The sequence below is a fragment of the Lutra lutra genome, chromosome 15, assembly GCF_902655055.1.
Source record: "Lutra lutra chromosome 15, mLutLut1.2, whole genome shotgun sequence".
In the NCBI taxonomy this organism is placed as follows: domain Eukaryota; kingdom Metazoa; phylum Chordata; class Mammalia; order Carnivora; family Mustelidae; genus Lutra; species Lutra lutra.
The window spans coordinates 43,612,119-43,634,833 of NC_062292.1; the positions used below are offsets into that span (position 1 = coordinate 43,612,119).

General features: G+C 39.7%; 1 protein-coding gene across 5 annotated transcripts in view; it reads left to right on the top strand.

Moving 5' to 3' along the window:
- MDM4 (MDM4 regulator of p53) overlaps positions 1–22,376 on the top strand; it is a 44,281-nt gene extending 21,905 nt beyond the window's left edge. For 2 of the 5 annotated variants that reach the window (XM_047703792.1, XM_047703791.1), the window contains exons 4-12: positions 2,387–2,520; positions 3,589–3,644; positions 8,126–8,193; positions 8,926–9,025; positions 11,402–11,562; positions 13,234–13,383; positions 15,433–15,513; positions 17,491–18,467; positions 18,703–22,376. In XM_047703792.1, the coding sequence (XP_047559748.1) occupies positions 2,387–2,520; positions 3,589–3,644; positions 8,126–8,193; positions 8,926–9,025; positions 11,402–11,562; positions 13,234–13,383; positions 15,433–15,513; positions 17,491–18,066 (1,326 nt within the window). In that variant the 3' untranslated portion in view covers positions 18,067–18,467; positions 18,703–22,376. Of the gene's footprint in view, positions 1–2,386; positions 2,521–3,588; positions 3,645–4,059; positions 5,081–8,125; positions 8,194–8,925; positions 9,026–11,401; positions 11,563–13,233; positions 13,384–15,432; positions 15,514–17,490; positions 18,468–18,702 lie in introns of those variants that run through there. The other 3 variants (XM_047703793.1, XM_047703794.1, XM_047703795.1) reach the window with 3 other exon arrangements.
- Positions 22,377–22,715: the final 339 nt, after the last annotated feature.

The following is a 22,715-nucleotide window of genomic DNA, read 5'->3' on the forward strand; positions in this document are numbered from 1 at the left end:
TCTGTACTAAGTGTGGGACTTGGTGTGGGGCTCAATGATCTCATGACCCCCATAAGATTGTGACCTGAGCCAAAAACCACAAGTCAGTGCTTAACTGACTTAACTGAGCCACCCAGGTGCCCTGATGTATGGAATTTTATATCAGTAAAGTTGTTAAAATGAATTATGCTATCTCCTTTAGTCATGTGGTAAAGGTTTCCTGGGTTAAGAAGAAATTAAGTACATATTGGTCAGAAAGAATATTTTACTGGGGAAGAAATTACAAAGAGTGAGTTTATATGAAGCTCTCTATTATGAATTTTGACCTTACCTGGTGCATAAAGAAGAATTTCCTAATATTTTATTTTTAATTTTTTTTTAAAGATTTTATTATTATTATTTAAAAAAACATTTTATTTATTCGTCAGAGAGAGAGAGCACAAGCAGGCAGAGTGGCAGGTAGAGGCAGAGAGAAAAGCAGGCTCCCTGCTGGACAAGGAGCCTGATACAGGATTCGATCCCAGGACCCTGGGATCATGACCTGAGCTGAAGGCAGCGACTCAACCGACTGAGCCACCCAGGCGCCCCTAATTTTTTATTTTTATTTTATTTTATTTTATTTTATTTTTATTTTTATTTTTTTTTTAAAGATTTTATTTATTTATTTGTCAGAGAGAGAGAGGGAGAGAGAGCAAGCACAGGCAGACAGAATGGCAGGCAGAGGTAGAGGGAGAAGCAGGCTCCCCGATGAGCAAGGAGCCCGATGCGGGACTCGATCCCAGGACGCCGGGACCATGACCCGAGCCGAAGGCAGCCGCTCAACCAACTGAGCCACCCAGGCGTCCCTAATTTTTTATTTTTAAATATTGGTTCTCAGTATGTGCATTGAGGCAGTATGATATAATGAGACTAGTAATTTTGTATACATTATTAATGTTTTATTTACGTTTTTTAGCTTAATGCATTTATTTTATTTTATTATTTTTTTACGATTTTATTTTTAAGTGATCTCTACACCTAATGTGGGGCTTGAGCCCACAGCCCTGAGATCAGGGGTCGCATGCTTTACTGACTGAGCCCGCCAGGTGCCCCTGAGCACTTTTTCGCACCAGATGCTGGAATGGAAGCTTGCAGATCAGTTCAGTGGACTTGTGATAGTGTCCGATTTCACAGGTGCAGCATTACCAGGACTGTAACGGTGAGGTTTCTTCACCCCTCCAGAAGAGGGCACACGCTTGCAAGTGGCTTTTTGTAGTCAGTCACTTCTTCAGAGCTTTACCACCAGTTGATATTCTTGTGGTCTGCTTTGTGCAAGCCATAGTGTAGAAGTCTTACCTTCTCCCCCTTCTCCTTCAGCTGGAGCTCTGGGAGTTAGAGGTGGTGATGGTGTGGCAGTGGCTGCAGACAATTATGTACACATTTATAGGGTAGATGATCTATATTGTCTTAGAAGAGCTTATTTTGGATTTATTTCTTCCGGAAGTTGGACAGATAAAATATAAAATTTCCTCCTTTTTCTTTCAGTGGTTGTTCTTCCCCATCTTACTTCCTCCTAGGTATTTGATTATCTGGGGCGAAATGTTGCTTGGTATAGAAGGGAGCTTAGGAGCATTATTGTACCAGTATAATGGGGACAGTGTTGGAAACATCTTCTGTGCAGGTATCTAATAATTCCTGAGAAGTTAGGGCCTAAAGATACAGAGAGCCGCTTTGGTTTGCATGTGGTCTCTGACAGCAAAGTTCTTACTGTCATTAACTGAACTTAATTATTAAGTAGTTTTAAAAAATCTGCATGGAGAAAACATTAGGAAAAAATAGATCACTTAAAACTTTTGAATCATGATCTTGTCTGAGTTCCTTCCATTTTTGTGAACTCTGTGAAAAAAGCCAGATAGACTAAATTTTTATTTGATAGACACTAGATTCTGTGTTTTATGCACTTACGGGGCTGATGGCTTATTAACCATTGTACTTTATTTGCCAAAAAAGAATTAAATGAATATGCATCAAAAGCGTCTTATAGTTATGTGTACCTGGACTTGGAATATATTTTTATGGCCCAGGCACATACAAAGTTTATTCTAGTCCTAGAATAGGCCTCTTTATTTGGACTTGTGGGAAAATTTTTACGGGGATACTAGGTAAATTCAACACTCTTTCTCACTGTCAGACTGCTGCGTTTCTATTTTAAAAAATAAGTCTCTTGATATCCAGCATGATAATAAGTGGCTGAACCTAGTAGTTGGGGACAACCGTCTTGTCATAGGACTCCTTACACAAGCACCAACAGTCATGCTCACACATAGTTTCTCTTTTTCTAAGAAACTAACGTACCTTCCCTTCTCATAATTAACTTGTGTTTGGAGCAGCTGGACAGACCTCTTCCTGCGGTTTTATTGCCCTGCAGGTCATGCATTATCTCGGCCAGTACATCATGGTGAAGAAGCTTTATGATCAGCGGGAGCAGCATATGGTGTATTGTGGCGGAGATCTTTTAGGAGAATTGCTAGGACGTCAGAGCTTCTCCGTGAAAGATCCAAGGTAAGAAGATTGAAGATTTGTTTGTCTTTTTGGGTGCTTCTAACAACTCAGTCTCCATAGGATATTAGTGGTTATTTATTCCTTTAGTCAATCAATATTTAAGGGTCTCCTATGAGGCCTTGAGAACGTGTTCATGAACAGCGATCTCAGATTCTATGGAGTTTAAGGAGCGGTGAGACAGTCGATGCTCTTCCCCGTCTTCTATCAGGTTATCACACCGCACGTAGTAAATTACACTGTGAGTGTTAGAGCCAAGAGGTACATGAAGCTGCGTTGGGGTGGGATTTAGGGTTTTATTGGTTGGGGTATGTATGGTTCCTTGAGGAAGTGCTGTTTGAGCAGAGAGCTGCAGGATGAGTGAGAAGTGGGAGTGCTCTGGGAGAGGGTTGGAGAACTGGCAGATTGAGCATTATGTGCAAAGGCCTGGGTAGGAGGAGCTTGGTGTGGCTAGGTTAGAATTTTGTGAAGCAGCTGTTACAGAGAGGAAGACTGAGCTGATGAGCGAAATGTAGCATCGCTGGCCGGTTTGAGGTCGAAGATGGGCTTCATAAGAATCACAGTAGAACTTCTTTGACCTGTTGTGCAACTTTCTCCAGCCACATGGGGGTGTATATGGTTGTTACAGAGTGAAAAGCTGATTAGTAATTAAGAAGCCATTGTTTTCTTTCTATAGCTTTGTGATGACTGTTTCTTCTGCGCTCATTTTGTCTTACTGTGGATAGACTCCCTTCCAACCCTTCCCCAATTAAAATTGTAAAAGTAATTCCTCGTGGGAAGGAATGGTCTCCAAAGGAAATCTTGTGTTACTGTTAGCTAATTAAATAAAATGTAAATTAATTAGTGTCTTAATGGGGGCAAAGTAGCACAAGCACTTGGACATGAGTATCTTGACATTTAAATAATTACAAACAAATCTATTCTGGGGAAAACATTCTGCTTCTCCATGTGTTACAGAGAAAGTTGAAAGATCATGTACCAAATAGAAATGTAACATTTTAATGGAAAACCATGAGGTTATTAAGTTTTTGTTTTTGTGTTTTTTTTTTTTTTTTTTTTTGTCTCTGACAGCCCTCTCTATGATATGCTAAGAAAGAATCTTATCACTTTAGCCTCTGCTACTACAGGTACGTCACATCCTCTTTCTTCAACCTGTGTCACAGCTTTGAGCTCAAGGGGGCAAATGATGGGAAAACAAGGAGGATTAAGATGGAAATGAAATGCTGTGTTGGCATGATTGGGAGGGACACCTGTCATACAGAATGTTATTAGGATGTTAACTTCATTGTGGAAAATTTCAAATATACTAAATAGATTAGTGTAATGCCCATCTCTTAGACTTAGTAATTGTTAACATTTTGCCACATTTGCTTCATATGGACTTTTTTTTTCTTAATTTTATTTATTTTTTCCATCTGGATATACTTTTAAAATCTCGAACAGATAAGGACCATTTTCCTTTAAACAGAACTGCAGTGTCATTCTTACACCCAAGAAAATTATTAATAATATAAATAATAACTCCATAATATTATCCAATAGCCAGTATGTGTATAGTTTACCCCCAGTTATCCCAGAAAGGCCTTTTACATTTGGCTTGTTGAAATCAAGATCCAGACCAAGTCCACACATTGCGTTTGGTTAATATGCCTGTAAGTATCTTTATAAAACAATCCTCCTTTTATTTTTATGTCATTTATTTGTTGAAGAAATGGATCATTTGTCCTATAGAATTTCCCACATTCTAGAGGTTGCAAGATTGTATCCTTGTGATGTTGTTTAGCATTTTTGTCTGTTTCTTTTATTTCCCTTAAACTAGTAAGGCTTGAATAGTTTCAAGTTTAAAATTTTTGCTGAGAATTCATAGGTGGTGCTTTGTACATCTTTTGCATCACTCCTGAGCCTTGAAAAGTTCGACTTGTCCCTCTTTCAGTGATGTTGATTCTGTGGGCACATGTGCTGTTACTCTGACCCATCTGTTAATCAGGGTCCCCCAGGAACCTTTCACCTAATGGTTTTAGCTTTCTGTTATATGAATGCCAGTTTGTCTGACACCCTTTGCTTGATTCCATATCTTTTAAAGATTTTATTTATTTATTTGACAGGGAGATCACAAGTAGGCAAAGAGACAGGCAGAGAGAGAGGAAGGGAAGCAGGCTCCCTGCCTAGCAGAGAGCCTGATATGGGGCTCGATCCCAGGACCCTGGGATCATGACCTGAGCTGAAGGCAGAGGCCCCAACCCACTGAGCCACCCAGGTGCCCCTCAGTATCTTTTAAATACTGTCCTCTGGGTGTAATTTATTCTGTATGTGCAGGAAGCAGACTGCTCTGGGGTCTGAAGTGTAGTGTGTTAGAGATCAGTGAAGACTGGATATAACTGAAATGTAACCCTATCTGTTACTCCTTTCCAAATAATGAAAACCCCCCCCCCCCCCCATTTCTCTGTGAAGCCCTTTTGTTAGTTTCAAATTAGATTTTAGGTAACCTTATCCTTTAAAGAAAGCCAAGTTTGTGATTCTTTTAGATAAGTTATCTTACAGCAGTTTAGTGAAACAAATAATTGAAAAGAATCCATTCCTAATAAAGATTTATGATTTAACGTGAGAGCAGAGAGACTGCTTTCGTAGTGAAATGTGTCTTTGAACTTATATTGAATTTTGGAGCCTCTTGTCTTCATTGAGCCATTTGCCCACTTCACCCAGCTGTAAATTTCTGTTGAGAGGGAAGGCCTTGCAAATAATATAGCGCTTTATTGAAATTCAGTCACTTGTGAAATAGTAGGGCTTTCCTGGGATGTTCACTGCAGGCTTGAACTGCACGGAGGATTTTATATTTGCTGATCTACCCTTTCAGTAGAATTTGTTTTCTGATTGTTCTCTGGATAACTCGAGTGAGTCTAATTCTCACTTTTCCTCTCTCTTTCTCTTGCACTTGCAGCATTTAACATGCCATCTATTAAAATGAACATTTCAATAATATTTCAGTTGATCCTAATAACAACCCTGTGAGGAAGGTCTGGAGATGATCAAACGGAGGGGTTTTTTATTTTGTTTGTGTTTTTGATTTTTGCTTTTTAAAAAAAAATTTTATTTTATTTATTTATTTTTAAAAGATTTTATTTATTTATTTGCCAGAAAGAGGAGACACAGCGAGAGAGAGAACACAAGCAGGGGGAGTGGGAGAGGGAGAAGCAGGCTTCCCGCTGAGCAGGGAGCCCGATGTGGGACTCAATCCCAGGACCCTGGGATCATGAACTGAGCCGAAGGCAGATGCTTAACAACTGAGCCTTCCAGGCGTCCCGATTTTATTTATTTATTTGACAGAGAGAGACACAGCAAGAGAGGACAACATAGGCAGGGGAAGTGGGAGAGGGAGGAGCAGGCTTCCCACCGAGCAGGGAGCCCTATGCAAGGCTTGATTCCAGGACCTTAGAATTATGACCTGAGCTGAAGGCAGACGCTTAACGATTGAGCCACCCAGGCGCCCCTTTGATTTTTGCTCTTAATAGAATAAATGATTTGTCCAAGATTAGGTGCCACTGATAATTGGTAGAACGGATATTTCTGACTGACTGGTTCTTGGGCTTTTCATTGTGCCACACATTGATGTCATAACAGAGTTTGCCCCAATTAATTTTTCTTAACACATTTCTCTCTGAACATGAAATGTTTAAAAGATTTTGTTTGTGCTTGTCACTTTGAAATGATTTTAGTTAGAAAAAAGTAATAAAAGTATAATAAAGGGTTCCAAATATTCTTTACCCAGATTCCCCAAACGATAACTAACATCTTGTATAACCATAGTACGGTGTTCAAAACCAGAATATTGCCCCAAAGTACTTTTGATTGTCTGCTCTTGACTTGCCCTTGCTTTGGTGCTTGTGATTGGTTATCGCTGTTGATCTGACTGAATTGGGTTGCTTGTGTTTTATTTAAAAGGACAAATGAGAAAAATGTTTTTTATATCACCTGTTGTACACCTTTGCAAGTGGGTTAAACCTTTTATTTTGATGGTTGAGAAAATGTCATTGTTTAAAGTAAAGGTGGTTCTTTTATGAGGCATTTGTCCAAATCTCCACATGTATACCAACAAAATGACAAATAAATGACAGGCTTTATTTATTTTAAAATTCCTTTGTACGTTGTAGTTTTCCCAGATAATTTCTTTTTGCTTATAAATTTTCATTTTTTTTTAAAAGATCTTACTTATTTGAAAGAGGGTGTTTGAGAGAGAGCGAGAGCTCACTCACTAGTTGTGGGGAGGGGCAGGAGAAGAGGGAGAAGCAGATTCTCCACTGAGCAGGGAGCCTGACTTAGGGCTCAGTCCCAGGACCTTGTCATCATGACCTTAGTCGAAGGCAGATAGATGCCCAACGGACTGAGCCACGCAGGCGCCCTGCTTCTAAATGTTTTAACCTGAGGAAGATATAGGAAGGTGTTAGAACTATAAATGACAATATCAAGTTGCTTTAGTAAAGAAATGCTTTATCTGCATTGTCTCATGATTTGATCTTTGAAGACCACTGGGGTCAGAAAATGCTGTCTCTTGAACTTCTCAGTATTCTCCGTTGACCTGTAAAAATGCTTGTAGAAATCACGCTCTTTAGGATTACAGTTCTGAAATTATTTGCTTTGTGCAAACTAACTGAATTATCAGACCACTTGGAGCAATCCGTATTCATTCCCTGGAGATGAAGTTCTCCATAAATGTCTTATCTCTGGATCTGATAGTAGCTAATGAACCCAACCCTTGGTAGACTTATTTGGGAACATTCCAGTTACATATAACCTCATATAATGAGCGGTCTAGGTTACTAAATTCTCTGCAGTTTGTCGTTTTCCTGTAGCTGAGTTTTCATCTTCTGTTCTGCTTGAAAAATTTCCAAGTCCTCAAAATACATTTCTCTCAGACTATCTGAGAATTTCTCTCAGGTTATTGTTTTCTTTGCTTTTCACTGGCTTTGAGAAAAACTTTATCTGCTCTCCCTTCTTTCTTAGGAAATGTTTATAGTAACTGGGAAAAATAAAACTTTTTTTTTTTAAGTAAAACATGTTAATTAGAAAAACTACTGCATATTCATGTATTGGGAATTTAAACCAGGAAATCATCACTGATGCTTTAGAATGTAAGTTTGCACGAGGTGCTATTGTGTTATGAAGCAAGTGAGGAAAATTCCAGATTTTCAGATTTCATAACCCTGTATAACTTTAACAGTTGAAAGTAAAAATTAAAGACCGAACTTTTTTGCTGTTGTTTACAAGTTAGGCAGATGTGGGAAGAGATAATAAAAAATACTCTCCATTATTTCTTGGTTGGAATCACTTTCATAGAAAATGTGAAAGTTTGCCATGAACATTTTTTAGTTATTTTTCATTTTCTCCCAGATTACATTTTGGTAATACATTTTGAACAAAGCCTGGCTTGGTCTTTGCCGTTTTTATCAGTTTTGATTTTTCCCTTTTGGATGAGAGCTTTGCCCAGCCAACATGGAGAAGTACATCTTTAGGGAGCAAACCTGGCTCCAGGGTTGTTTGCTGAGGTCCTTTTTATGTGGAAAGAATGGTTATTACCAGGGAAGGTTTTCCTTTTGTTTTACTTGCTATCCAGATGCTGCTCAGACTCTCGCTCTCGCACAGGATCACAGTATGGATATTCCAAGTCAAGACCAACTGAAGGTAAAATCACCACACGGTGACTTCTTTTGTTGTACAGAGTGGCCCCTTCTCTGTACCTATGGATCTTGGACTCCCAAGACCTTTCTCTGAATGTGGTAAGAATTTAATAAGAAAGGTTCTTGGGAGTTCACAGACCAGGGACAGAGTGAAACTTCTCTGTTCTGCCCATAACAGAGTTCCAGTCTCTGAATTTTTCTTTGGGATGTAGCACTTCTGATCTTCAGTTCCTCCAGTTGCATTTTCTTTGGGGTTTGTGTATGCCTGTGTGTGATATGGTGTCCATATATAGGTGTTTGAGAAAACTGCTTTATTAGATTTTAGCAGGCTCTTTGCAGTTAAGTTCATGTCAGGCCATTCTTAAAGCTTCTTCAGACCTGGGAAAACTTTATGATCTTGGTATATGCTGAGGGTTTCCTCATGTTTTCTGAATTATGCCTAATTTTGTAGTCTAGAGGCTTTTCATCGATAGCCTGTTTTTAACAGTAGATTTTGGCCTTTTGTGCAGAGATTTTTTATCCCCCTAGGTTTGAGATTCTCTTAGCGCTGCTCAGTGAGTTAAGGAGAGGTGTTGCCTTTATTTGATGACTATTGCGAACTCCAGAGATCTCTTTCTTGTGCGTAACCCATTGTGCCGCACGCTGACTGGTGAGCCAGGACGGAACTGCTACATCCCTGGGTCTCAGTCATTTTTACGGCACTGACAGACATCTTTCCCTTTTTTTTTTTTTCCAGCAAAGTGCAGAAGAAAGTTCCAGTTCCAGGAAAAGAACGGAAGAAGGCAATATTCCTGCACTGCCTACCTCACATCATAAATGCAGAAGTTCTAGAGAAGGTAAGTTTTGGGTTAAGGCTATACATTTTTACTTTTTCTTTCTTTTTTTTTTTTTTTCCTTTTGTTGATGACTTCTAGAAATGGGATTTATTCAACATTTAGCACTGGTTGTAATTGAGACCATTCTGTAGACAACTCAAAAAATAATAATGCACTTCCTTTGTATATGAAGTAGGAGGGGCATATGTCATCCTTACTTCTCATTCTTTTCCAAAAACTTTTTCTTTACCCTACTGACCGTTGTTAACTTTGAAGATGGTAGTGCTCTTTTAGCAACCTGTGTTTACTGGGGTGGACTGGTGGGGTGAGTCCTGTCCTTTGGCTACATACTAATAGAAGATCACTACAGATAAATCAATTTGCCACCTAGTCAGCTGCCTTGGCCTTTTAAATCTTGACATACTTGTATATATTCAGTCCAGTTAGGCTTCTTATTTTGATTTATCTGCTTCAGGTGAAGGCTAATTTTTGTAGAGTTTTGAAGTTTGCAAAGATGATGTATACGTAGTCTGTCAGAGCCAAGAATGAGCCCTCAGGAGCCTAGTAGGTCCTTCGTTTGCCCTTGGATGATAGTCCTCAGATCTTTGCCATCTGTACTGGATATGCTATGGTCAGGTTAAATGAGTTAATTGATATTTTGAAAGTTTTCCCCAAGCTCTGCTTAATAAAGTATCCCCTAAAATTTTTTCTATACAGGTGTATAAAATCATAAATTATTCAAGCCTTTTATGACATGATAGTTTCTAGTTTAGGTACTGGCTCATACTTGGAGCAATGGCAGGTTAGACCTCTAGCAACGTCCCAGAACGTGATGCTGCTCTAATTGTTTTAAATGTTAAAAATTGAATCCATTTATCATACAACCGAATTTTGAGCTACCCAGTCACCTGGGAGCTTATTCCTGTCTGTATGGTTTTAAGTGTGTAATTTTTTTCTTTAAATGTAGGTCTTTGGTTATTTGCTACTCAAAAGGCTATTTGAAATGTAAGAATAGCCGATTTAGGAGACTGTGTGTAGTTTGTGCTGTAAATTTTGAGAATAACGAGCTTAGTATTTTCAGAAAAGTGTGTAGGTAGAAAGGTCAGACTTTGTGTATATGGAAAGGATATTTCTCTTGCCCTTATGGGATGTTTGAGAGCTTGAAGAGACGAGGATAAATTTAATATGGCATCATCTCAGGAATTTGGGTTTTGATTATCTAGTAATGAGTAAGTAAAAAGCTAAGTTTCTCCCTGAACTTAATGGGCAGGGTTCAACATAATTTGTAAGTAGGTAAGGTAATCCTTTGTTCTGACAGGGACCAATTTATTGCAAGTTTTCAAGCACGGGCACCTCAACACATTTTAACACCCATGGTTGCTATGGAAATGGCTGGTGCACTGGGAAGAGGTAGAGGAGAGTGAGAAAGTAGGAACAGAGGAGAGCACAGCAAATAAAGATTGGATGATGGGATGTTGTGGTAGCAACAAATTTATGTTAGTAACCACCTCGAATGTCACTGGGGTGTACAACACGAGATCTTTTACTTGGAATATGTGGCCCCTTCTTAGGTTTGGGGTTTGCAATATTTCTAGATCTTAGATAACCCCAAAAGAGCCCATTGATCCAGAAAGGACATTAGTGTTTTATAATGGTTGTTAGCCATCTGAACATGAACTCGTGAGAAACATCCCTAAATATGTAGCAGTGAGACGGCCTTGACAACCTTGTGAGTGCCCATTTGGTCTGGACTGCCTTGCTTCTGTCTTCAGGTTCAGCCACTCTGCTACCACTGTTGCAGTCCATGGATCAAGCCACCATCAGGCATCATGTACTAGAGCACATCTCTCTTTGGTCATTGCCGTGCTCTGAATGTTTAACATGGTGCTAAATAACCATTTTGAAATCCTCCTAGAACAGTGTCATTGTTTGGGTGTTTTCAGAGTTAAGATTTCTTTCCTTTTTTTTTAAAGATTTATTTATTTATTTGACAGAGAGAAATCACAGGTAGGCAGAGAGGGAGGCAGAGAGAGAGAGGAGGAAGCAGGCTCCCTGTCAAGCAGAGAGCCCAATGTGGGACTCAGTTCCAGGACCCTGAGATCATGACCTGAGCCGAAGGCAGAGGCTTAACCCACTGAGCCACCCAGGCGCCCCAGAGTTTAGATTTCTTGATAAATGATCATCTGCTAGTGTCATTACTTATTATTGAACGACACCCGAATTTGAGAGAAGGTCCGGGCTCTGTGACTGCAATATTTGATTTCTGTTTCTTTCAATATATTGGCTGTAGAAATTTCTTTTGACCTGTCTTGTAAAGAGATTATAAGTGTTACAAAGCGAGTTTTGATTCTTAGTGTTGTGTACGTAGTTACTCTCCTTTCCGTTTGACCGCTGTAGATGAAGACTTCATAAAAAACTTAACCCAAGATGAGACATCTAAGCTGGACCTTGGGTTTGAGGAGTGGGATGTAGCTGGGCTGCCTTGGTGGTTTTTAGGAAACCTGAGGAGCAACTATACACCTAGAAGTAATGGCTCGACTGATTTACAGACAAATCAGGTAAATGTCACATTGGAAGAGTAACTTTCTGGTTTTTTGTTTTTTTTTTTTTTCTTAAGATTTTATTTATTTATTTATTTGACAGACAGAGAGAGAGGGAACACAACTAGGGGGAGTGGGAGAGGGAGGAGGAAACTTCCTGCTGAGCAGGGAGCCCGATGCTGAATTCCCATCCCACGACCCTGGGATCATGACCCGAGCTGAAGGCAGACGCCCAACGACTGAGGCACCCAGGCGCCCCCGTTTTGTTTTTGAAAGAGTAACATTCTTGGTTACTCTTCACCACACATTGCATTCTATAAGAATTCTCATTCAGTGCCATCTGTGTGGGTCCGCTGCTCAAATCTGTATCCACATCCCTGACCTCTTCCCTAAATGCCCAGCTTCTGTGCTCAGCTGCCTACTCACCACCTCCACTTAGATGATCAGACATTGGACGTATTCAAACCAGAGCTCTGGGTTTTATTTTTAATTTTTTCTAAACATTCCTGTACAGCCTTTCCTTTTCCATGAATCTCCCTTCTATCCAGTCCTTCCAGCCAAATCCAAAGGGATGGTATCAATTTCTTTCTCTGTCATATGTCACATTCGGGTTTTCAGCTCTTTATCCAAAACATATCCAGACTCTTAACGACTTTTATTACTTATAGTGTGGTACCCTAATTCAAACCATAAGTGTTCTGTTCCTTTGTCTTACTTACCGTCTCTTTTTCACTTCTCACTTCGAAAACCTGTTATTCTATTTTGTTTATGTGTCTCTTGCCTTTTTACCCCTACTGAAATGTAAGTCCGGGGCTTTCTCATTATTCATCACTCTGTTACCTAGTACCTAGAACAGTATCTGACACGTAATAGGAGTTCAGGGAGTATTTTACTTAGTAAATGAATGGATATAAAATAGTGGCAAAACAGTAAGTTTTCTCTTAGGAATAGTGTAGAAAAGCAGGTCATAAAATATCCATAGACGAATGTGAAAGAAAGTCATATTTAAAGTCATTTAAGAATTCAGAAAGAGTCAGGACAGGAGATGTTACCATCAGTATTTCTTATATTTCAATAAACATTATTATTTTTAAAGATTTTATTTATTTATTTAGAGAGAGCAAGTGAGCGGAGGGAGAGGGAGAGGGAGAGAGCAATCTCAAGCAGACTCTGTGCTGAGTGCAGAACCAGACGTGGGGCTCAGTCTCATGATCTTGAGATCATGTGCTGAGCCAAAATCCAGAGTTGGATGCTTAACTGACTGAGCCACCCAGACATCCCTCAGTAAATGTTATTTGACCATAAAGGAAGTAATATATTATAGTTAATAGAATTGTTTTCTAGGTTCTCAGAGTGCCACCTTTGGAAAGGAAATATTAGGGAATGGATTCTGTTTAGTTAAGCAACTATGAGTCTTTAGCTTTTAAGCTTTCGGTACTGTTTCTTAGGTGTTCTACCCGATTTACTGTTAAAATAGAAAATTTCTTGCCAGGCTCCCTATATCCACTCATTAGTTCATATGTATTAGGTGCCAAGTAGACATCTGTTGAATGAATAGGTATCCACCAAAGAAAGGCTAGCTGTTCTTTGGAGGTGTGTGAAGATGGAGTTTTGGGTTCATTTCTGTTGGTTCAATGTCACCGATAAGCCTCCGACTACAAAAACTCACATTTTGTTTTTTTCTACCAGGATATAGGTACTGCCATTGTTTCAGACACCACAGATGACTTGTGGTTTTTGAATGAATCTGTATCAGAGCAGTTTGGTGTGGGAATAAAAGTTGAAGCTGCAGACACTGAAGAAACAAGTGAAGAAGTAGGGAAAGTGAGAGACAAAAGGGTATGTTTGGAAAATTTCACGTTGGTTGTATTTATGTGCACATAGTATAATCTGTTCAGATCTGGTGTCCTGTCCCTTGGTACCACAGATGAGTCCCATAATCCCCCCTTTTTATTTTCTAATGTTTTCTTCTATCCGGTTTTCAGGTTCATATTACATTAACCAACACTCTCTTAAAAATAGGATAGGACTGCATGGGTAAAACTCCTTCCTTAGAAGCAAGAAGCTGCCCTTTTCTCCTTGTCTAATCTCTCACTGTGGATTTTTTGCTTTTGGAGACCTTGCTTTGCTAACAAGGCAAAGTTCTAAGTGGCCATGGAAACCTGCAGGGAAAAAATTCTTACTTTTTGGATGTCTCAATGTCTTCCACAGTCATTCATATCTAAATGGAAGTAGGCAGGTGGGCTCTTCTTACATAGTTGGAGTTTAAATAAGAGGGAAGAGAGAGAGTTAGAACTCTGAATACACACAGTGTGAGCACCCCAAGAGTCATAAAAGCAAGTGTTCGAGTCTCAGAGGAGATTGGACTGCAGATCCAATGCCTGACACTGACAAAATTCTCAGTAAACATCTATTGAGTAAATATAACAAAACACAGATCTAAATAAAGTCATCTTTTTAATTTGAGGGACTTTCATAATAATTTGGATTCCTGAAGGATATCCTGGTATGTTATAGGCAGATCGACGCTTGGGTCCTGCTAGACTAATTGTATGCGTAGCATCAGAAGGGACTGTAAGTGGCTGGAATGAAGACAAAGGTGACATTTGGAAACTTCCATTGAGAGACACGGAACTTACAATACTTGAACTTGTGTGAGAAAGTTGCCATAAGGAGGTTCCTAATTATATCATAATTGATTTTATTCCATTTACTAGATCATAAAATAGGGTTTTAATTTTTAAAATTTTATTTCATTTTTTAAAAGATTTTATTTATTTGACAGAGAGACAACAAGAGAAGGGAACACAAGCAGGGGGAGTGGGAGAGGGAGAAGCAGGCTTCCTGTTGAGCAAGGAGCCCGATGTGGAGCTCAAACCCAGGACTCTGGGATCATGACCTGAGCTGAAGGCAGACACTTAATGACTGAGCCACCCAGGTGCCCCAATTTTTAGAATTTTCAGTTCTGAATTTGAAAATTTAGAGGACACTTCGCACATTTCTTGACTTTCTTTTTCCTGGTCCATGGGCATTTTTTTTTTAAGATTTTTTTTTTTTTTTTAAAGATTTTATTTATTTATTTATTTGACAGACAGAGATCATAAGCAGGCAGAGAGGCAGGCAGAGAGAGAGGAGGAAGCAGGCTCCCTGCTGAGCAGAGAGCCCGATGCGGGGCTCGATCCCAGGACCCTGAGATCATGACCTGAGCCGAAGGCAGCGGCTTAACCCACTGAGCCACCCAGGCGCCCCCAAGATTTTTAATTTATTAATTAGAGCAAGAGAGAGCACAGCAGGGTGAGGGGCAGAGGGAGAAGCAGGCTCCCCACGGAGCAGGGAGCCCGATGCAGAGCTCGATCCCAGGACTCTGGGATCATGACCTGAGCCAAAGGCAGACGTTTAACTGACTGAGCCATGCAGCTGCCCCAAAGGGCATGTTTTTATAGGACAATCAGAGTGCACATAACTAGTTTTACTTTTGAATACGAAATTTACTTTTCATAAACTACTTTTTCATTCTTCACATCTCAGTTCCTTATTTTATGTAGTGCTTTTCACTTCATTTTCTCTGCCTAAATTTCCAAGCTTAAAAATTTCCATGTTTAATGATTTGTAGCTTTTCTGCTCTGATCCTATTTATTTTCATTAAGGTCATACATTTGGGTGCCCTCTTGTATTTGGTGGCCCTTCTGGGCACTTTCCAGTAATTTCTTCTACTGAGCTGCCTGCTGGGCATGCACAGAGTCGTAGTAAGCCGTTTTCTTTTCAAGTGGTAGTGATGGAGGCAGAATGTGAGCTTTAAAGCAAAGCTCTTCTGTCTCTCTTGTTTTCAGATTATAACCTCATCTAAACTAGGTAAACCTTACTAATGAGATGTCTTTGCCCTTGCAGGTGATTGAAGCAGGAAAAAATGATGACCTTGAGGACTCTAAGTCCCTAAGTGACGATACTGATGTAGAAGTTACCTCTGAGGTATGAGTAAGCTAGTAAAAAAGCTGTTTCCCGCCACCTGTGGCTTCCAGTGTGAACGTTCAGCAGTGCCCTTGTGTTGAAGAAGGCCATTTCCCCCCTTTCTGTCTTGCCTTCCTTGGTGTTAAGACATGTTGGCTTCTTTATATCTTGTTAGAGGTTTTTATTGCAATTTGGAGAAGAGGAGGATGAGTTGACCTAATCCTCTCCCCACCTTGAAAGGGGTGATTTAAATGCCCGTCTGTGTGCCTTTCTTCCTGCTAATAAAATTCTTTGGATACGATGCAGTGGATACACAGGAGTTATTTAAAATACTCCTACACTACTTTACCCATTAAACAGCCCTCCATAATCCTAAAGCTAGACCTGTAAGCTATCTCAAATTCCTTGTCAAGAATAAAGATCGCATTTTCACTGCTTTCTTAAAAACAAACCAATGGGAAATGGCCCAGTTTCCACCTAGGTTTACATTAACAAGGGCTAGTAAATGCAGATAAGAGTATTAAGCTGTTAGGTATTAGGTGTGGATTTGTCACCAAATGTGACAGCCGAGGTGTAGACTCAGACATAGTTTTGCTTTTCTCTTTTCATGCTAGTTCCCCATTTTTCTTCCAGTGCTACACTCAGCTCACCTGCTTGGAAGAAGGGTGATGGGGGAAGGAGAGGGGAGGGGATTTTATAGTTTGCTGCTTCGGGATAGAATAGTTGGAGGTTGTCTCTGGTCTTGAGGTTCCTGCAACTCCCAGCCTGCCACTGTTGACCATTATGATAATGCATTGCAAATTATCTGTCTGTGCGTAGCTGAGTAATAAAGTGGAATATATTGGTCCATTAAGTGTTCTTGACCATAATACAAATAGCAGAGATAAATGTTCCATCTTAATCAGACTTCTGTGGCTACTTGGGCCCAGAAAACCTATTAAGCAAATAGACTGTATTTCATCAAATCAGAGACACCATTTAATTTAATAAGCCCTATTATTTTATGTACTACTAAAGAAAGAGTGATACCAATTAGATTATGACGCACCATCAGTTATGAATTCTAAGTGTCTGTGAAGTCCCTCTGAGATTCTGTATAGCATTTTAGATGAGATCTGAGGATCTTAAACTGGCAAGAATGTTTTGACGCTCTCTGAAGACCACCCAGTTTAACAAATGGTCATGTCCCTGCCTCTTGGCTTAGGCAGTTGAATTACGCCTTTTAAAAGTGAAGCGTGCGGCCTTCATTCTGAAAGTAATCAAGATTGCCTGTGTCAAATCATTGATCCTGTCAAAGCCAGGCAATTATCCACATTAAATACTCTTGACTTGTTCCAGGTAGCTACCTTTGGATTAAGCAAGGCATTTAAAATGCACTGAACTCTAGTATCTTCTAATTTGAATATGGAGAAGTAGGAAAAAAGTTACCAGCATTCAAGGATGAGAACATTCATTTTTCAGAGGGTAGGGTTTAGGCATACGGTAAACGACCTCTAATCCTGAGACCAGGGAGAGAACATGAGTGATAGAGTAATTTTCAAACCTCATTTTAATTTAAGCTTCCTTTTTGCCAGATTTTAAAACATTTCTTAATTGGTGGGAAGGAATACAAGTGTTATTTCTTCTTCATTCTTAGCCTCTTGCTCAATAAAAGAGTAAGTTGTACAATGAGAAATGAACTTAAAAGAAGGCAGCAGGGAAAACCAAGCAATGTAAATTCCACCCAGACTAGATAGAATGCCAAAATAATGAATTGACTTTCTTAAAGATAGCTATATCAAATTCTGACTTGAAATGCCAATTGCGTCACCATCATTGCAAAACTTCTGTAGACTTTCTTACGTGTGGATGTGGAATGTGTTCAGATGTGAGGCTAGACCGCTCACGTGGAATGTCTCCCTGGCTTGGTGAGATGATGAGATGTGGCCCACTCTCCCTTTCTCTGAGCTGCATGTTCGCTACTGCGTGAGTATTAATTGGCTGTACTTGTTGTTGTAGGATGAGTGGCAATGTACTGAGTGCAAGAAATTTAATTCTCCAAGCAAGAGGTACTGTTTTCGTTGCTGGGCGTTGAGGAAGGATTGGTATTCGGATTGTTCTAAGTTAACCCATTCTCTCTCCACGTCTGATATCACTGCCATACCTGAAAAGAAGGAAAATGAAGGAATTGATGTCCCCGATTGCCGGAGAACCATATCAGCTCCGGTTGTGAGACCTAAAGATGTATGTACAAAGGAAGAAAAAAAACCCAGACTTTTTGATCCTTGCAACTCGGTGGAATTCTTGGATTTGGCCCACAGTTCTGAAAGCCAAGAAACAGTATCAAGCATGGGAGAGCAATCCGATAACCTTTTTGAACAGAGAACAGATACAGAAAACATGGAGGATTGCCGGAATCTCTTGAAGCCATGTAGTCTGTGTGAGAAGAGACCACGAGACGGGAACATTATTCATGGGAGGACAGGGCATCTTGTCACTTGTTTTCACTGTGCTAGAAGATTAAAGAAGGCTGGGGCTTCCTGCCCTATATGCAAGAAAGAGATTCAGTTGGTTATTAAGGTTTTCATAGCGTAGCTGACTTAGTGGATTGGAGAGAAATATTAACAGGGCCAGGTGTGTATCAAAATGCCAGTATTGAGCATCTCTACCTAGCATAGCCCTCTATATCTATTTATTTATGTAAACATCTCTGTGTCACATTTTTGCTTCTACACGTAGAGCGAATTTGACAGTGAGTTCTTTAGAACTAGATTATCAATTTGGGGGACGGACTCCCAATAACATGAAAAGATCCATTAACCACTTCATTCTCTCTCTAAAGATGAAGATCTGGGAGAAGCAACTGCCAGTACAAACAAAAGTACTTTAATTCATTCACTTACCGAGTTACTTGAAGATTTACTCTTCCTTCAGTTAATTTTATTCCCTAGCCTTTTTTTTCTCTTAGGGAATGGTTTTAGGCACCCAGATCCAAGGTGGCTGTTAGAAAAGTATTAGAGATGGGCGCCTGGGTGGCTCAGTGGGTTAAGCTGCTGCCTTCGGCTCAGGTCATGATCTCAGGGTCCTGGGATCGAGTCCCGCATCGGGCTCTCTGCTCAGCGAGAAGCCTGCTTCCCTCTCTCTCTCTGCCTGCCTCTCCATCTACTTGTGATCTCTCTCTGTCAAATAAATAAATAAATCTTAAAAAAAAAGAAAAAAAAAAAAAAAAAGAAAAGTATTAGAGCTAACAGTGAAAAAAAAAAAAAATCCAAACAAGTAATTTGATTAGTCCGGTTGTGAAATGCTATAAATCGCTTTATGGTTGCGATTAGTCCACGCAGTTTGGATAAGTCCAAAGAAAAGTCTTGAAAAACAAGATATTTATCCTATGTGTGCCTAGAACACTGAGCATTTTTGCTAACATATCCCTGAAAGAATTTTAAAAAGCTGTATGTAACCTTTTGCACATTTTACACCTTAGGATATGATTAGCAAACAGAGTGTTCCCTTCTGGTGAGTTGTAGACACCTGAGTACCCAACCTAAAACAAGCTACTCCAAGGGGACGGTTTCTGTCCCTTGTAACCCTTCCCACCCAGTTTCTCCTCCATTTCATGGCTCTCATTCTAGGGTAGTTTTCCTTTTGCACATGTTTAATGTGACATCTAAATTTTAAAAATAAATTTAAGTACTTAACAAAGGATACCCTATCCAGTATATTGTATATGTGCCTTAAAAATATTTTTCTCAAAGTCTTGGAGTTGTAGATTTAGCTGATTGAATTTATAGGAAAAGTCCTGTTATATAAAGTAGCAAAGCCTGCTCTCATTTTAAAACTCACCAGCCAAATCAGATTCCATTTTCAGTCAGAAAATGTTTGACTTTAATTCAGATAAAAGCATTAACACATTTCTGGCATAACCTTCTCAGTTACAGTTCTAAGATAGATGAGGTACAGAGTTTTTAATCTAAGCTCTCTTTGCTTTACTCTATCCTCATTGTCCCTTAAAAATTCTCCGGCTTTTTTTTTTTTTTTTTCTTGTTGTTCTTTTGTTTGATGCCTCTAGGTTTTTTACAGTCTGAGGCAATGCCCAGTAGTAAGATTCTAGGTGGGTGTGAGTCAACCTTTCTTTTGGAAATACAGAGTATGGCAGTTGTGAAAATGAAAATAATTAAAAATGTTAGGTCTGAAGGATCATTATATGAGCCCATAAATCTTGGGGCAATGCATATGGAAATTGAAGATCTTTAAGCTGATGTTCTTATATATATCCCTGTCTGCCTTCCCCATTGGAAAAATCTCGATGTATGCCCAGGGGTTTGCATATGAGATTTTGAAGACCATAGCCTACTGGAATCAGCAAATTTATGGATCATAAAAATCACCTGGGTTGCTTGTTAAGAAAAACCCAAGTCAAAAAAAAAAAAAAGGAAAAAGGAAAAAAAAAACTGAATTCAAACAGTAGCACCGTTTCCCCTCCATGAAGGGGTTTCTTTCCATTAGAGCGTGTGTTCTGGAAGCTGGTTAAGTGGTCCACAGACCACACTTTGGGAAGCCCTGCCCTAGAAAAGGGTTTTCCCAGTTACAAGAAGTACAACAAAGGTCGCTTTTAGCATCTTATTTGATTTCTTGAGGGGGAGTTTTGTTGAAAGTTCTAGAAGTTTAAAACTAGAATGCACTCTTAAACCCAGCCCCTTTTATTTTGCACTTGAGGCTAAAAAGTTAAACGACAGCCGAGAGTCCAAGCTAGTGATGCCTCTGTTACTAGAACCTAAGTCACTTGTAGTTAAGTCCCAAAACCATGCTCACTTTCTTCTCATTATTTGTTAAAATATTTGAAGGGTGATACTTGTGGAATTTGGATTCAGGGTGCTAATCATTGAAATCTTGAAGAATATGAGTTGCAGTCAAAGTAAGACTTCCTTATTAACACTTTCTTCCTAAAGAGAAAAGGCCAATTAAATACCAACCTTTCTTTCTTTCTTTCTTTTTTTAAATTAACATACTGTATTATTTGCCCCAGGAAATGTCAGTCTTTCTTATATATCCAGATAAGTTACTCTTCCCACAGGGAGAGGACAGATGAAGGTGCAGAGGAACCTGAACCCCTTTCTCCAGTATTGTTCCTTTTCAGGGAAGGAAGCCTAGGTCTCTTGCTCTCTCTAAGTATCAGGGACAAGGGTTTTCCCCTGGAAGCAGAATGGGCCCTTGGACTGCATTGTTTTATTAGGCCATAGTGCATAAGCAAGTTAAATGTCTGTCTTCCCTATGTTCTCCCTAGTGCTCCTCTCTTCAGAACAGTGTGATGGCCCTCAATTTCGTCTGGTTTTTGCCAGTTAGGAGCTTTTGCAGGTAATGACCTAAAAGAGGGACGGGGAGAGTAGGGGATGTGCACTTGCGCCCTCTGATTCTTCTTACATAAAGCTGCAGGTTGGTTTTTTTTTTTTTTTTTTTAGAAAACTTAAGAGAAAATTTTAAAAATTTTATTTGCCTCTGTAGATACTTGATGCTCATTTTGGCACATCCTCGCCTGTCACAGGACCCACTTCTGCTACTCAGCTTTCCTTCTTCTCCCCCTTGCTCACCCAAGTTTTTTACTGTTCCTGTTACCACTAAATTCTTAGGAGATCCCAAGCTGCGTGTTTGAGCTGTGCATTTAGAATAAACCAATACTTGGGTTTACTGTCCCTCTAGCAAGAGCCCTGTGACTACAGCTGTTACAGAGAAAGAGCTGATAGTCCTTTGCTTATCTGAGTCCCAGGCCAGGCCAGGCTGCCGCTGCCGGAGCACATTGTTTTCCTTCACCCAGAATCCTTCCTTCGTGTCTCCTGGGAGTGTAGGACAGCAAGGAGGATTCTGCATTTCTTGCTGTAGAATGGGTCGAGGATCCTACAAAGAGCCAAATAGTGCTATCAGAGCAATTCTTAACCCGCAAGAGACTTTACATCATCTTGATTCCTCTTTGATTTTGTTCTTTTTCAAGGCTACTGCGGTACAGATGTATTTTACTCACTGCCATGAAAGTAACCTGTGATTTGTATGAAGTCTTCATGATAAACTCTTGGCTTTCTCCACACTACCGTTACCTTTTAGTCGTAGTCAGAGTGAACCAGGGCTCTGGTTTCTGGAGACAGTGCTAGTTTGCCCCTCTTCTCCAGCGGCCCGTCTGATCGGTCTCCTTTTCTCTTTCATTCTCAGCTGCTTGAGTTGAAATCTTGATTGTGAGGAAAGGCTCCATTCCAATAGGTACCCGAAGAGTTGACTGCTTCTGCTGTATCATGCTGTAGACTTAGGATTAAGGAGATCATCCCACATTAGTGCTAGATTCTTTACTTTCTTTCTTTTTTTTAAAGTAATCTCAATGCTCAACGAGGGGTTTGAGATCAGGAGTCGTACACTCTATACTGACTGAGCCAGCCAGGTGCCCCAGTGCGCAATTTCTTATTTTAATTATCCTTTAATATTTATGATCATGTTATCCTGGACAAAAAGTTCACTGCAAAAACAATGAACATATCCTCAGAAACCTTGAATTTCTAGGTTACAGATCAGAATGTCTCCTGTCTCATTAACTCACTGTTCTTGCACCGTACTTAGTATATTTGCTATGTTTTTGTATCAGATACTTAAATCAGACTTTATAAAAATCTTAAGACCAAGCCTTCAGATGATCTTTCCCCAAAGTCCAATCCAATCCTACGCTTGAACAATGGATCAACGTCCGCTGGGCCAGCCTACAAACTGTCATGAACTTTGCTAATACAAGGTGGGATCACTGCCAAGCACTTGAAATACATGATTGTGTTTTAATAATAATTTATGTATATCTAGGTGTATATAATGCTTTGTGGGTCATTTGTTTGTAAAAATTTTATTTTTAAAGGTCAGGATAATCTGTGGCATTTTTTAAAAAAATGTCAATTCAGTGCGTCGTTGACTCCTTTGAACAGTCTTTGATGAGAAATTGGTTAGAATGTTAGAAATTGGTTAGAATGTTAGAAATCGGTGAATGTTAAATCTTGGGTTCTACAGAGCTATTGGAGTGTTATCTCTTGGTTCTCTTCAGAGAGGAGGACATTTGTTAACCAGATATTTGGGGTTTTTCCCCCCCCACAGAGTCCTATGACCTGAAAGTCTGCCTTTAGATACTGTGAAGCCATTGTTTTCCATTTAGCCAAGTATCTACTTAAATTGTTGATGGATGTCCTCAAGAATTTAGTTTGATGGTTCTCTTCATTCATGGG